Genomic DNA, 16,521 nt, shown 5'->3' with positions numbered 1-16,521 from the left:
TTTTCCTTCTTCAATTATCACTTTAAATTGAGCAACTTGGGAATGTCCCTGAAGTACTTTTCTGAAGGAAGTCCCTGAGCAGAATAAAATCCCTTTTTGTGCTTCCTTTGCCTGAAGAGAGCACCGCTCTGGAAATAACCCTCCTGCTATACATCATGAGTCTCTCCTTTATGTCTGGGCTGCAGTCTTAGTTTTGTACTCATCAAGGTGTGGACCAATAAAAACATATACATGAGCTTAGTCTATGTGAGGGGGATGGGGTGTGGCCTCAGATCCAGACAGGCTTGTTAATTCCTCAGTCTAAGTGTCTATTACTGGTCCTTTTCTTAAAGGACTGGAGAGCTGAAATGATGAAATGACACCAATCAGGCTAATTAAAAAATCCTCCCAACAAAGACTAGGCATTTTGGCACATACTTTTAACAGTACTAAGGAGGTAGTAGAGGCAGGTGTGGGTAACTGTGAGTTCAAGGCCAGCCTGATCTACAATGTGGGTACAAAGTAGCCAGGCAGTAGAGTTAAAAACAAAGCCCCAAACAACAAAAATGTTCCCCCAACTCAAATTTTGAAACCCTTAAGCCACTCATACATGTACTAGTTTTTGAATATGAATTCCATTCTGGTTTTGTTTTTCTTTTTTGGGTATGTGTGCTCTATCTGCATGTGTGCCTGCACACCAGAAGAGGGTATCAGATCCCATTGTAGATGGTTGTGAGACACATACCATGTGGTTGCTGGGAATTGAAGTCAGGACTTCTGGAAGAGCAGTCGGTGCTCTTAACCTCTAAGACAGCTCTCCAGCCCATGAATTACATTCTTTTATTTTCTTATACCATGACCATTTTATCCTTTTTACAACTTGATTTATATAACAGAACTGTAAAGAGAAAAGGACTTTAACTTTCTAAAATAAATGAAATGTACAGTCAATCCTAGTCCTTTAAGTTTTAAGCTGAAGCAGCTTTATTGCAATCTTTCAAAATTAGCATTACAATGTAAATATTTATATCTGTAAAGCTTGGCTTAATCTACAGTACAGTTATTTTCAGAAGTAGTTAAATTTACTTAACAATGAAGAATATAACATAAAGCTGAAACAAATTATTTACAATTAAACATTTAGGGTCCTGATTCACAAAAATTAGTGCATTTCATGATTGATCTGTGAGTTTAACAGAGAAAGCAAGCAGAATGCAGAATACTGCCCAGGGACACTCTGGAATGAATGGCTGTTAGATGACAGCCTGCCAATGCGCTTACTGCAAACTAGAGAAAGAGCAACCAAACCTTGGCAGCTGCGTTGATTTGACCATTCATGAGCACAGCAGCCAGACAACTGGTGGAAATGGAAGAGCAGACACCATTTTTGACAGAGCTCTTGGTGTGTATAGAAGATAATGATTTCCCTTTTCAGATGAAACAAATTCACCCTCAAATTCTCTATGCATGAACTCTGAGTCTGTATATTTAGACAAATCCCAAAGAAGTTTCTTTTCTAAGAGCTAGCAGAGTTCAGTTCAGTGGTGAGAGCATGGGACTTCTCTGGAACAGAAACCATGGGTAAAGTGTCTCACCCTCGGGCATCAGTGCAGTCCAGTGATTTTACATACACAGCAACAGAGGCAACTCAAAAAACAGTTACAACAAAGTGTTTTTTAAGTAAATTTCAGTGAATCAGGTCCCAGGTAGTATTAAAAGAAGATTTACAGTAAACATTTAAAACTCTGGAATGCAGGTATTATTGTACAATTACATTTACAAAACTGCCTAGATGCTAGTTGCTCCAGAGTAAGAATTCAAAAATGTACAAGCCAGTTTACTATGACTTTAGATATAATGTTATTAAAATACATTGTTAATCATAAAAATACTTTAGTATATACATGTACAAACTCAGATTTACCTACTGAAGGAAGCTTCTAGTCACTTGCTGGCCACTGGTACAGGAACACTGCAGGCCATGTTGGTGTTCACAGCATCCGAGAGGGCCAGGAGTCAGTGCAGCATCTGTCACTCACTGAACAGTGACGCACCTCTTTCTGAAAGATGTCTAGTTGGAAGAGTCGCTTTTACCTCCACTATACTTTGCTTTTCTAAATCCTGATCCAAGTAACTCTGGACATTCACATAATTCATTTGCAATTTGGTTACATTTCGAAACGAGGCTATAATTTATCTCATCAGTTATTATACTGTCTTGCTTGTAGTCAGGGTGGTTTGCAATAAACTCTCTCATCCATCTGGCAACCGTCATTAGTTCTCCTGAAAAAAATTAGGTGCTTCAAGAAGTGGCTATTTAATGACTAGCAAACTCATGCCTCTACAAGGAAATCAGCATGACCGGGAGTGTTATATGGCTTTAAGAGCTGAGAGGATAGCTCTCATCACATTCAAAACATTACTAATGGGGATGAATGGAAGGTTGCAGGACAGCAACAAGCATATACATACTCAGAGAGATGCCGCACCCTAGGCTGACACTACCAGCTCTTAAGGGACGGAGGGTCACTATTGTTTATAAGAGCTATGTGTCCTCCGTCGACTTCAAAAGACTATAGGCTCCCTACAGTGATGAGCACATAGAATAAAAGGGTAGCTGAAGATACAACATTCTGGGGATGCTGTGCTCTTACAGGTGACCTTTGTCAAGATGCTGTTATCATTCCCAACAAGGTTTGCTTGAGTTGCTCCTCGTGTAAGTACTGGCAAGTACTTACATAGTAGATGAGATCTCAAAACTGATAAAGCTTCTCAGGAGGGCCACTGTACAGAACGAGCTCCCAGCTCCACAGGTGCAGGCAGTGCAACTATTGGAGCTGTGGTTATTTAGCCTGACACAACTCTAAAAGACATGCAATACACACAGACGACACCAGATTGACCCTGCAGTCACCACACCTTATCGAAATGCTACATTTTATAATGCATCACTATTTCATAAGCCAGGAAGGGGAAAAAGTTTTCTCTATTAAAACTGAGATTCTAAGATTTTAAGGTATATGCAACTGTAGAATTAGCAAAATGTGCAAAACAATGAGCATGGCTAGAGTGTGATATACCCCCAAGCATGTCACAGAACCAAATATTGTAAGGCAACAAAGAATGGGGAAAAAAATCTACTATACCAGAAGCTCTCTTCTTAATTAGCTTTAGGTAGTTCAGAATACTGCATCTGGTGTCCACATCTACTTCCATGTTTTCCAGATAGGAGTTCAGAATGGGGATGAGCCCAGGGAACACCCCTTCCTACAAAAAGAACACATTATAAACTCTGCCAGCCTGATGCTCACAGTGCAAGCCCCATTCAGGCCACACCTTCCTGGATGAGAAGCCCCATTCAGGCTGTACCTTCCCATTGATGATGGTGTCTATGCTCATGAGGGTGTACTCCTCTGCTGCTGGCTCATAGCTGGTCTGGGCCTTGCTACACCCATCCACCACCGCATTGCCACCTGCCAACCAAGGGGAGCACAGAGGAGCTTCAGCAGCTTGCTCAGCATAAACCGACCCAAGAAACCCGAATATGTGATACCTTTGCAAATGTCTTTCCTGAAATAAAACATCCCCTGCAAGACAGCATCTCGTTTCTGTGCCATTTTCATGTTTTCATCAACCTAATGGAGGAAAAGAATTAGGACTAAGTCAGAACATACTGGATAAATAAACCAGTGCCTTCATCACTCCCCTTAGGATTCTGTTCCCTTCAGTCCTTCACAGTTGGAGAAACAGACTCATTTGTGCACTCATTTGTGCAAACAATGGCAAGTTAAGAGAATCTCACTCTACAAAACAAAATCAAGTAGAAAATGCTCCTTCCTAAGGCTTCCAAGGTTTCAGACATAGAAGGGCTTAAGATCCTGGTCTCAAGTCAGTGTTCTTCCTAGCCCTGCCTCACTTAAGTGAGCAAAGGGCCAGCAGGCTTCAGGTTTGAAGTACTGGATGGCTCACCAGGGGCAGAGTCACCAATGCCATTTGCCTACCTAGTAACTCATTCATGAACTCTTAATTTCTCTAATAATTTTTAAGACTTAAGATAAACCTTTTAAAATATTTTAGTAGCTGCATTTTTCACAATGCTATCTTTTTTTTACCCACTTTATGGGTATGGGTGTTTTGTCTGCATGTATGTCTGTCACCCATGTGTGCAGTGCTCTTGGAGGGTAGAAGAGGGCATCAGATCCCATGGTTGCTGGGAACGGAATCTGGGTCCTCTACAGCTGAATTCTCTCTCCAGCTCTTTATAATGTTGTCTTATGGAGAGCTTCAATATATGACACGAACACAAACTGAGGGCCACGGTGGAGGCCAGAGCTGATGTTGGGCTGTCTTTCTCAATCACAGCCTCTCTCTGAATTTGGAACTCTCAGTTTCTACTCGACTGACTGACCACTGAGCCTAGGATCCACTTGTCTCCACACTAGAATTCAGGGGACAGCAGTGTACTGCCACACTATGCTTATAAGTGGCTGTTGCCCAGAGAGCCATCTCCCCAGCCTGATTCACTTTTTTGCCTGCATGTATTTGGGTGTACTATGTGTATACAGTGCCCACAGAGCCAGAAGAAGGTGCTGGAATCCCCCAACCCAAATTAGGAGTTACATGTGGGTGCTAGTAACTGCTTAGCCATCTTTCCAGACCATTTTATTTGTTTTTTTAATAGCAATTTTGAAAGTATTATTCTCTAAATGTCCAGTATTATAATGCACTTGCCCAAATATGAGTGTCTGTGTCACTTCAAAATCCACGCAATAACACCTGATCCCCAGTGTGACAGGATTAGGATCCTGGGAGCCTTTGCCCTTCTGAATGGAACACAGCCTTATTCAAGACTTCAGATTAGAATGGAGTATAAGTGAGTTGTTGTAGTGTACCCGCTTCACACGCCTGAAGTCCTAGGTTCCTCTCTACCACTAAACAAAAACAACACCCAAGTGGGGGAAGACCATAAAGGAGAGAGATCTCTCCAAAGCTAGCCAGGCCCTTCTGTCATCTGTGGACACAGGAGAACATATTATCTAAGAATGAGAAAGTGGCCCTTGCCACACAGAATCTGCACTCCCCCGCCAATATTAGTTGGTTTTTATGTCAAGTTGATACAAGGTAGGATCACCTTGGAAAAAGCAACCTCAATTGATGAACTGACTCTATTAAACAGGTCTGTAGGCAAGACTGTGAGTATATTTTCTTGTTGATGATTGATCACACCATAGTGGTACCACCCCTGGACAGGTGATCCTGGGTTATATAACAAAGCAGGTTGCTAAGCAAGTAAAGCCTTGAGCACCTGCCCTGCCCTCCCTCATGATGAATTAGGACCTGGAATCCTAAGATAAAAAAACCTGTTCTAAGTTGCTTTTGGTTATGGTGTTTATCAGTGTCACAGAAAACAAACTAGGACATACTAAATTATACAAAAGAGACAAAGAATGTACTTGGATGGGAAGGGAACTCAAACAGTGTTCTTTTCATCTCTTTGGCATTAAATTCAGGAAAGAAGTAAATGCCACTTCCTTTTCTTCCCAGCAGGCATCGTTACCATCTGTCTCTCCTGTCCAGGAGATATAAAATTCCTAGATTTGGGTGCTGGAGTTAACTGCTTCACTGAGGACTGTCCAAGTGAAGAAGCTGCAACCTTCTCTTAGGGATATTTTTTCTTCACTTCCTGTCAGCTTTGGGACATCTACTCAGGTTCACAGAGGCCTGGATGGGTAGCACATGTGGACTTTTCTTTGAGTGGATTTGACTTAACCAGCATACACCCATGGGCAATAAGCCTCTGAATTTCTTTCAGGTTTGCTATGACAAAGTTGTTCTAACTCTTCTGTGGCCTGATTCCTTAGCAGAAGTCCACAGCAGCAGAGCCCTCACTCCACTTAACAGTCTTTCCCATCCATTATGTCAAGAAGACACTGGCTCAAGAACTCATGGCCTTGACCACCTTAAGGACACAGCTTCATGGCTTCTGAACAAGGACACACTCAGAAGTTCTGCTGGCCAATTTCCTCCAGGGAGCCTCATCTCTGGTCTTCCTGGGGTGGGATCTGTAACTTAATTTGGTAATCTAATGCCATCACATCTTCCATAAACATCCAAGGTTGGTTGCACTGAGATCTTTCCCTGACTTCTACCAGTAAGCCTCCAGTTATCCTAATTTTGACATGGTAGACCACATGGACCGTTAGGATGGTGCTAGTTTGTGGAACCATCTCCAGCCATAATCTTTAAGCAAAGTCTCTAGAAATAAATTTAGGCTAGTGGGGAAAACCAGAGTCAAACAATTTATTCTAATGACAGTTTATTCTAATGGATAAGAAAACTCTATGTAAAGACAGGTTGGAACTGGACAGTGAATACAAACAAGTAATTAAACAGGTATGCACTGCCCATGTCCGTCGCTGTAATCACGCCCATCATTACCTTGGAGAGTGGAATGAGGAAATCAAGTTTGTAGGAGAGGATCACCCTGGTGAGCAGAACCACAAATACCACATAGGCAGAGTTCTCAAAGTCTGTCAGCTGCACCTGACGATGAAGACAGAAGTATTAGCGATTTACTGCCTGCCCCAGCTGCCCCTTCTTAGACCATCAGACTGCATTATTCCCAAGCACTCCTATCTTCCCCATCTGAGACTGGAAGCCCTCTATCAAGCTTCATACTCTGATATCAGCTCCCAGTGGCTTTTAGAGTTGCTATTCATAGGTACATTTGGCCTCCTACTGCTTTCGAATAAACTCAGATCCCTCTGAGAAGAACAGGAGGAAGGTGGGGAGTGGAAAGAAGGGAGCTTCTGAGAGGAAGCATGTGTCTCACCTCCATGGGTCTGAACTCTACTCTCCATCCAATATCTGAGTTTGGAGGAGGAGGCTTAAATCTCATTGTCTGCCAGTTTGTGGACTGAATATTCTACAACAACAAAAAGAAATAGGATAAAACCAACCTTCTACACATCTAGAACAGTTAGATGACATGTATTTAATGAGTGATGAAGACTGTTTACTGCTGTCCATCCATAACTAATACTTCCCAATTTGCAAACCCAAGAAAGCTACAACTTTTAAGACTTTGTTGAGTGTGACCTGTTAGAAAATGAAGTTTAAGTGTACCCTGGAAGTCAGGACATGTCTTCAACACTTCTTTTTGTGCTGCCATTTTAGTATCATAGAACTGAGAAATAAGTAGTAAGAACCATACAGAGTATTTAAATTAATTTTTAGTTTTTCTTGGTTCTCTACTGCACCAGGTAATGAAAGAGATTTCTCCTACCACCAGTCCTCACAGGCACAGAAACAATCCTGCCTTAGTTTGTGAAGTGAAATGCATTTGAATAGCAGATACCTCAAAATGGTCAGACTCGTTGGCATCATCCAGGTGTATTTTCTCTTCAAAAAGGGTGAGTGGGTCTCTAATGAAGAGATGTGCAACGTGCTGTGCCAAAAGATGATCAATGCCTGAAAGACAGAGGCAGGGTCTAACCACTGGGCAAGGCGCCACGCACAACTCTAAGTCCGCAGACTGAAGAAAGGGTGTCTAGACGTAGGAAATGGCTGGGTGGTTCAGTGTTCTCACCTTGCCCAGGGTTTTATCCTACGGACACTGGGGAAGAGTCGGAGTTTACTCACTCCTCACACAATGCCTGCTCGGCACTGGTGTGGACCTAGATACAGAGCTCCAAAAAGTTCCTTTTGCTAAAAGTCAAGAAGATCTCACAAGTATTTGGAACTTGAAACTTTAGGAACAAGCAGCCTCATAAGAAAAGTTAGAGACTTCACACTAAAAACAGAAACCAGACCAGGAGTCAGCAAAAGTTGAAAGCGCTTTGAAGAACAAAAGGTGCACATACGATCAGCTTAGGGGTGGGGGCTGCTCACCTTCCCGCAAGAGCTGCTCATAGATTTCGTTATCGATGGTCAGGTCGATGTCATTGTATTTCTCACCACACTTAGATAAGTAGCTATCTATTGAATCATACCGAGATTTACTAATCCTAAAGCGATTGTTCTTCAGAGGCTAAAACAGAAGGAATGATCTGAGATGAACGCCCAGGTAACTGTTTAGAAGCACACTTGCATAGTGACAGCACTCAATCCTTAGAACTCCTGGTGGAGAAAACCAACTTACAATGTTGCTCTCTGACTCTAAATATATGCTGAGGAACATCTGCTCTCCCCAACCCATTGCACGTTTACTTCTACTTGTAAAGTATGTTCAACTATTTGTGGGTAATTATGAAAGGACCAGAGCAGAAATGCCCTAAGTGGAGACTTCCTCTGTGACAGCCCTTAAAAACAATGCTGAAAGCCAGGTCCTTGTCCTGGAGAGTCTCATCTAGGATGAACCTGGGTGCCTGACTCTCCATGGCTGATGGAGTGTAGAGTTAATAGGACTTGCTGCTACAGTTGAGCACTGACGAGAAATGCTAACAAGTGTTAACACACCCTTACAGGGCAAAGCCTAAGCCCTCAAATGAGACAATCACCTAACAACAAATTACACTTCCTAATAGCAACCACTGGACACACAGCACTCACACGGTGCACAGAGCTGTCAGTGTACAGAAAATAAGCACTGTTTTCAAAAGAAGCTACAACTAATACAGATTTCAAGCAAGGATAAAAACTGACTCCCTACCCAAACTAACCACCCTCCTCCTTACAAAGCCAGGTTCACCACTTGTATTCTCTTCCCTTATGTGAACACCCAGAGGGTAAATATCTAAGAGAGATTTTAAAATGCAAGTGGGCACAATATACGCACACCACCTGCTTGATGTAAAAGATCTATTAAGGAGAAAAACCATTCCTACCTCCAGTCCTCTCTCCTCCCGTGTTCTATCATCTACAGATGCAGAAATCACTCCCCAGCGACAATCAATGTCTGACACGTAGCCTCGGTAAAACGGAGACGCAGCACTCAAAGCCATCTAAAAACACAAGGGAACAAATGCAGGGTCAGAGTGCTGCATACACAGGGGGCTCCCATCCATGCATCAGTAGTCCATACAGTCCTTGAGGGCCTACTGATGAAATCCCAGCTGCTATTTTATAAACAGAATGTACATGAAAGAACTCCAAGTCTTTATTTATTATTGAATTATCCCTTCTACAACACTTTTGAGGACACACTTAATAGACGGAGAAAGGATGGTCATACTCAAATACAGTATTAGCAAAAATAAGGAACTATAGCTTGGCTTCTCAATTCTCCAGCTATGTGTTATGACTTTAATAAATAGCATGCACATGTGGTCTTATTTTCTTCACAGATGTATTTAAAGAAAGACATACTTTCACTTACAACAATTGGGCAGATAGTGGCCAGCTGATCATAAAGGTATCTGGCTTCAGATATGCTGCAGGCTTGGAATGTCACCTGTTTAAGAATAAAAATGATTAAAATGACTACATAAAGTCATTAAAGTCATTATCAGGTCCCATAAGAAGTAAGTCTGAGAGGAAGGTGGTGGGGAAAAGAAGGCTTTAGGTATGAGCTTTGTTTACAAGTTGTCTTGGGAAGGGCGTGGTGGCACATGCCTTTAATCTCAGCATTTGGGAGGCAGAGGAAGGCGGATCTCTGTGAGTTTGAGACCAGTCTGGTCTACAAAGTAAGTTTAGGACAGCCAAGATGGTTATACAGAGAAATCCTGTCTCAAAAAAAAGTTGCTTGGCCTGATGCAGGAAATAATGTATGCGTTTAACCCTTGAAGTAACAGTAGCCACCAAGTGTCCTGTTAAGAATCTCAGTTCCAGTACTTTGACTGTATATCTATCTCAACTGTCCCTTATATCAAACAAGCTCCAAGGGGGACACGGCTGCTGAGTTATATGTGCAACTGGCTACTGAAACAATTGTTTAAACAGTTCTGTGTCCTGATTTTCCTGTAGTTTCCATGTTAATGCTATAAAGTTATAAAGACTGACAATTCACTAGCCACCAAGGGTTAAGACAATGTGAAGCATGCTGTAGCCATTAAGGAAAAGGAGTTTCAAAGGCCACAGTAAAAACTGCGGGGGGGGGGGGGGGGGGAGGGGGGGGAAGGCTGGAGATGAGGCCACTGACAAGCAAGGCAAGGTAGTTTCTCCAGTGACATGGGATTTAGAAACCAACTTGTGAGGTCAGGGAGATAGGTCAATAAGTAAAGTGTTTGCCTTGTTAGCATTGAGACCTGAGTTTGATCCCTTGAACCCCCAAATTTGGGTGTGGTGGCATGTTTTTATAGCCTTGGAGCTGGGGAGACAAAGTCAGGCAGATTCCTAGGGCTTCTGGGCTCTAGGCCAATGAGTGACCCTTGTGGACAGCACTTGAGGAATGATACCTGAGGTTCCAGTCTCTGGTCTACACACACATGGAACAAGCATGCACACATGTACTTTATGTGTAGTAAAGATTTGATGTTTGGCAGGACTGAAGAATGGCAGGACTGGATAAGCAAAGCACTGCTTATTGGCTGTGGTCCTTCCAACACTTAAGGGTAAGTTATAGGACTCAGTCTTGCCACTCTGAATCCCAAGCGTGTGGGGCAGTGTCTGCCACCCACTTACTAAATTTACAGTGGGTCATGAAGTAAGAGGATGAAAAAGACAGGAACCTGGGGAAAACCACTGAGATTTAAAGATCTAACTATTTCCAGGTGTTGTAACAGATTTTATTGGGTATGTGTTTCTTAGTTAGTCTAGCTCCTTCCTGTGACTTCTGGATATGTTACTGTGTGTTACTATCTTTGATTGTGCAGATACTGTTATGAACATTTTTCCTGAATGGTTTTGACTGACTTCTCTCAGGTAGCCTAGAACACAGCAGAGGATTTTGTAGATCCTGGAAAACCAGTTTTAGAAAAATAACAGCTGAAATTTGAAAGTTCCATTTCTAATGACTCAAGTTATTTTAAGAAAATTTCCCGGGCTCTAGAGCTAACAGTATGTCCACCAAGTCAAACAGGACATCACTGTAGATGGGGCCTTTAATGGAGAAAGCAAAACCAAGGAGCTCTGATATCTTAACTGAGGTAGAAACACAGCAAGTTCTAGCTTTTGCTGTCCTCTTAAAGGATCACATAGGAGGAAATGTCACTATGACACCGATGAGAGGCAAAGGAGAAACTATGAACACACAATATTAGAAATAGAATCTAAAGTTTACCTAGAATCCAGGTTTGAAGCCATATAATTTTCTTAAGTGGAGAAAAAACAAAACAAAACAAACAAACATATAGCAGGCCAAGACCTTTTGTTTATTAAATGATTCTCAAAAAGTCTGAAGACTGAAGATTTTTCTCTGAGATGGTCTCATTATGGGGCCCAGGATGCCCTGAACTCATACAAATGAGTACCAATAGAGTTGGTAAGCTCACAAACCTGAAGGTGCTTTGTTTGTTCAGTTGAGCCTTCTATTAACTAAAAAATTACTTCCCATTTTTTTTTGGGGGTGCTTTTCTATAATAAACAGTTCCTTCTGTTCCAGTCAGGAACTTTTGTGGTTATTTGTGAATTCATCTCATTTATCACACATTTTAAATATCTGTGACTGTAACTTTTTAAAGTGGAATGTTATAACTGGATATGTCAGGAGGTAGGAAGTACTAAACTCGTGCCTTAAATAGAATAGAGAACTGTGTCTTCTTCTCACACAAATGTTTGCCCTTATTTGCATAAATCAAGTGCACAAGGGAGAGACTGTCCCTCTGGAATGGTATTACAGTAACTGTGCTTCCCTGGTTCAGTATAGACAAGAAAAGGCTGGGTTCTGAGAGCACTCCAGAATATTGAAGTCAGGTATTTTAAGTATTAGAGCTTAATGGTCCATTCCAGAATGTTTGTGTTTAAGATAGGAAAGCAGATAATGCAGCTAAGTCAGCCTCTTTTTAAATGAAGTGCGGCTATTGCTAAGGGAACAGACTGGCCTCTATTTGGAGGCCACATATCTGATCCTACCTAACTATGTGGAGGAAACAAAATGCCTTGTCCTTTAGCATGTTACAGAAACAGACAGTGTGGGAAAAGTCTGACTTGGGTATTCAATTTGGATTATATCTGTAGTTTTAAAAATAACAGTTTGGAGGCTTATGTAACAAACGTTATGTATATACGTACATGTGCATGCCCACACACCTGCAGCTTTGAGAGAAGAATACTGAGTTTTGTGGCTTCTGTGCCGAGGCTATAGCGCAGTTTAATAAAATGAGCCAAAAAAGTCATGGAGGAAGTTGGATGATTAAGCAGAGGCAGAGTCAACAAACACTGGTGGGCCTGTGTGGGAGTGGAAGCTCTACATTCCCCATTCCGGTCCTGGGCACAATCACTGCCAGGGGCCATCGATCACTTGATTAGGCCCAGCAAAAACGTTAATTAAGTCAACAGAAAAGTACTATGTATCTCCTGTGTAACTTAGCCAAGGGCAAGGCAAAAGGCTGTTAATATTTATTCCCTTTAAACAATGAGGTAACTTTGACAAACATAAAAATTCAAATGCCAAACAACCTTTCCCTTGGATCACAAAATCATTGGATTCTCCCACCAGAGGTCATTTTCAGAAATAAAGTGATCCGAGCCTTGTCTAACATCCTCAGAGGCTGTCACTAGATGGCAGTAAAAATCATGCATCTAGAAAGAGAAGTCACAAATACTTTATATTTAAGTTTAGTAAAAACCACACATTTTTGTGGTGAACTCTAAATTCTTAGTCAAAAGACACTTACAAATGAGGTTACTAAAACAATCTTGTTTCAGAAAAGCATGCTATCTTTGAATCTGATTAAAAGGTGATTTTTAAACAAGAAACATGCATAGAATTAGTAAGAAGGAGGAGGACACTTAGCCTCTTCATGTAACAGAAGCAGTACCTGAAGACAGCAATTGCCCATCCCAAATCCCATGGCATCCATGTAAATATGGTCTGGCTTAGAAGCCTTTGCTGCCTCCTCATCTTCAGGAAATGTTTCTACAAATGGAGATGGTGTGTTCTTGTCTTTAAATACTGTATTATTAATTAAAAGAAGAAGAAGAAACAGTTGAGAATCAAGGGTAGCAGTTCAACAGGCTGCCTCACCCCACGCCCCACAGACTTACTTGGCACATTGATAACGACCTTTTCTCCTCGCCTATGCCGGATGTTTCTTGTTAGGGTACTGAAACAACCAAACAGAAGAAAAGGTCACCCAAGAATTGCCACATTACAGAATTTGAGCACATGAAAGGGAATGGAACTGAATGAATCCCACCTCACACTAAAACGCCAAGACAGCCTTGTGTCACATGTAGCATGCTACTCTAAGGGTTTCTAAGAGGTCTGGCATCCAGCAGCTCTTGGCTCTGAGTGGCGCCATCTCTCCTGCTCATCTAAAGCTAACCCGAGCGAGGTCCAGCTCAGGTGTTCAAGGCCAGCCACAGTCTGGCTAATTTCTCATAGAAACTCCAATGATTTTAGTCAAATTTGAGAACTTAGGTTTTGAAGTTCTAAATCCTTTACCTGCCTCAGTTCCCCAATTCCTTGGCACTAACCTGACACTCAGCTAATGCACACACTATGGCCACCAAACACTTGCAGCAACTAGTCCTAATTCAAACACACGATTTCTACAACACAAAGAAGGGAAAATTTTTTTCCTCAGGATTTTTGAAACCGATTACAAATTGCAGTAACACTTTACATGGATGAGGTATTTTTAGAGACATTATAAAACTAGGTTCACTTAGTTTTTATGTTAGCCTGAGTAGTAGAGATTGGCATGGTGCTGTGACTGACTCAGCTTAAACACTACATCTGTTCTGATGCCTGTTTTCCCTCAGTCAGACACAACTGCTATCCTTCTCCATGAGGACCTCCTGTGCTTTCCTTTTCCGTGAGGAATTTTGGTGCTAACATTTGATAACTGTCACAGTCCATCTTTCCTTGAAGCTAAATATTTTTCTCTTTAAACACATGAAAATGCTTCAAAGAAACTATATTTATAAATCTTTATCTAGCTGGGCATGGTGCCACATGCCTTTTATCCCAGCACTAGAGAGGCAGAGGCAGAAGGATATCTATCAATTTGAGGCCAACTTAGTCTACATAATGTATTCCACGATAGCCAAGACTGTACAGACCCTGTCTCAACGAAACAAAACCCAGCAGAACAAATAAATAAATCTACGCTTACAAAGATTTTAAATGTGAAATATGCAGGGGACTGTGAAAGCAGTAACCTCTCAGAGTTCCTAGTGTCCCCACACTGGGTCAGGAGGATAGGTGAGCCCGTAGGTAGAAAGTCAAGACCCAGCTGGTGCAGGACCTAAGCAACTTAAAAGCTAAGAATTCAACTACAAACTACAGGCTTAGAGGATGCAAGGAGAAGGCCTGAGCTCTGACAGGTGCTGCCCACATCTGACCTGGTCATGGCATACAGAGTGATACAGGGTGATTACAGATGCTGGTGGTAACTCAGGCAGGAAAGGAACAGGGAAAGGGAACCTCCCAATACACATGCTTGCAGAATCAGGACTGAGAACTACCTGTAAATTAGAGTAAAGGAGCCAATGACTTTCAGGGTAACTTGGAAATGGACAAAGCAAACCTGGATGCAGAAAGCAACAGTGAAATATCTTTGGGCTGCTGTGGATGTGAGCAGATGGGTGTCTGCTGTTTCCTCTGAATCCAGTATGTGCCTGAGAGGAATTCCCAGACCAAATACTGTATCCCAGAAAGCAGAGTGTGAGCCACACTCACCCAAAGCGGGGGTGTTTGTTTATGGCTTCGTCTGGAAAGAAGAGGGACTTGGATGCTCCTCCTTCCTCTGGGTTGGGTTTGTGTTCCGGCAGTGTGAATCCAGGGCAGCCTAGTCTGCAACCAATTAAAAGGAATAAGTGAGAAATGGCTTTAGAACCAATTAGCTATAATATCACCATAATTTGCAATGATTAACATCATCTAATTTCCAGGGCTGGAGAGATGGCTCAGTGGCTAAGAGCACTGGCTGCTATTCCAGAGGTCCTGAGTTCAATTCTTGGCACCCAGATGGCAGCTCACAACTCTAGTTTCAGGGGATCCAACATCCTCCCAGATACAGGCGAAGGCAAAACACCAATGCACATAAAAATAAATCACTAAGAAAAAAACGCCAAAGCATTTCATTTCCATCATTCCTCACCCTAGAGGGTCTAGCAGTGTTCCCAAGCCAATGTAAATGCTGTGAATACTGGCCCCCTTGGGGCCCTTTTCTGTACTCCTATTGTCTTGCATTGGGATCTCATTGCAGCAGATTCTAAGTTTATCAGTCTCCACTCAGCATCTAGAGACATTTACTCAGCTGTGCCAAGGACAGAAGGAATCCCTTGGTCACATGCTGTTCTGAGGTGTAATGCCCCCAAGTGCCCCACATGGCTTTTGTTCTTCACTGAGGTGTAAGTGTCCCAAATGGCTTTGGACATGTTCTTCACTGGCTATAAATGCTCAATATATTGCTCCAACCTCCTGATGAATTGGGACCGGGTGTCCTGATTTTTGCCTCTGCAGATCTCCTCAGGAATCCCTCAAGGTTAAAACAGTGTCTCCGTATCCCCAATTTATTCAGAGTGCCCTCTCATGTCAAAGATCCAACCTTATTGTCTAATTTAACCTCAAGAAAACCTCATTTGTGGTAAGGCAGTCTTTCCAAGCAAGTGAAAAAAAAAAAAAAAAAAAAAACAAAGCAGGCTCTTGACAGGGTTTAAATCAGCAACAGGAACTACTAGCCCAGACCTTCTATATAGTCAGTCCAGTCCCAGCAGGCTGCCCTCCACCCTATACACAACTGAAGCTGTTGTTCTCATCTGAAAACAGAAAATCCTAGCACCAAGGCCTCCTGGGCATACGTGCAGCAACTGTGCATCTTTTCTGAGCCCATGAACTTGAAGAAGTCCTTTAGGAGAGTGACTGGCATTAAGCTGGGGGAATCCTAGCTTCCTAGATCCAGGCAGGATAAACAGACACTAAACTCAGGGTGCTATTCTAACTTCACACCACTACTTTTACCATTCGCCTGTACTGTCCACCAGAACGTTCTACAATGACGGGGAGATTATCACCTGTGACATCCAAACCAAACAGAGCACCTGGCCAGTCTGACTGAGAAGCTGGATTTTCAATGCATATAAAGTTCATTCAAATTCAGTTTGTCACTGTTCCAGACTACAGAACTGAGTCTCTTTTCTGAGAAAAATCAGTTTATACTTTAGCACAGCACTTCTTTCTCAATCCCACGACACAGGAAAACTTCATCATTTAGAGTAGCTGCACAGGATTGGTTTAAGATTGGTTCCTATTATTTTTAGTTATGTGTGTGTGTGTGTGTGTGTGTGTGTGGTCATGTGCATGTCTGTTCCTATTATTTTTAGGTGTGTGTGTGTGTGTGTGTGTGTGTGTGTGTGTGTGTGTGTGTGTGTGTGTGTGTGGTCATGTGCATGTCTGTGCAGCTGCCCTTGGAAGCAGGAGGCATGGGATCTCTGAGAGCTGGAGTTACAGGCAGGTATGAGCACCCAATGCAGGTGTTGGGAACTGAACTCAGGTCC

At 42.3% G+C, this 16,521-nt stretch overlaps 1 protein-coding gene across 2 annotated transcripts in view; it reads right to left on the bottom strand.

The window, feature by feature from the left end:
- Positions 1 to 936: 936 nt before the first annotated feature.
- Gclc (glutamate-cysteine ligase catalytic subunit) overlaps positions 937 to 16,521 on the bottom strand; it is a 36,898-nt gene continuing 21,313 nt past the window's right edge. Inside the window, exons 4-16 of one of the 2 annotated variants that reach the window (XM_027411109.2) lie at positions 14,702 to 14,815; positions 13,063 to 13,121; positions 12,837 to 12,970; positions 9,296 to 9,370; positions 8,805 to 8,921; positions 7,870 to 8,008; positions 7,337 to 7,449; positions 6,812 to 6,904; positions 6,418 to 6,522; positions 3,533 to 3,614; positions 3,349 to 3,452; positions 3,126 to 3,246; positions 937 to 2,262 (exon numbers count right to left, since the gene is read on the bottom strand). In XM_027411109.2, the coding sequence (XP_027266910.1) occupies positions 2,051 to 2,262; positions 3,126 to 3,246; positions 3,349 to 3,452; positions 3,533 to 3,614; positions 6,418 to 6,522; positions 6,812 to 6,904; positions 7,337 to 7,449; positions 7,870 to 8,008; positions 8,805 to 8,921; positions 9,296 to 9,370; positions 12,837 to 12,970; positions 13,063 to 13,121; positions 14,702 to 14,815 (1,468 nt within the window). In that variant the 3' untranslated portion in view covers positions 937 to 2,050. The remainder of the gene's footprint in view (positions 2,263 to 3,125; positions 3,247 to 3,348; positions 3,453 to 3,532; positions 3,615 to 6,417; positions 6,523 to 6,811; positions 6,905 to 7,336; positions 7,450 to 7,869; positions 8,009 to 8,804; positions 8,922 to 9,295; positions 9,371 to 12,836; positions 12,971 to 13,062; positions 13,122 to 14,701; positions 14,816 to 16,521) is intronic. The other variant, XM_035443813.1, reaches the window with a different exon arrangement.

This window comes from Cricetulus griseus, chromosome 4 (assembly GCF_003668045.3).
Source record: "Cricetulus griseus strain 17A/GY chromosome 4, alternate assembly CriGri-PICRH-1.0, whole genome shotgun sequence".
NCBI classification, from domain to species: domain Eukaryota; kingdom Metazoa; phylum Chordata; class Mammalia; order Rodentia; family Cricetidae; genus Cricetulus; species Cricetulus griseus.
The sequence above is the reverse complement of the archived record's forward strand: the minus strand, read 5'-3'. Positions and strand labels throughout refer to the sequence as shown.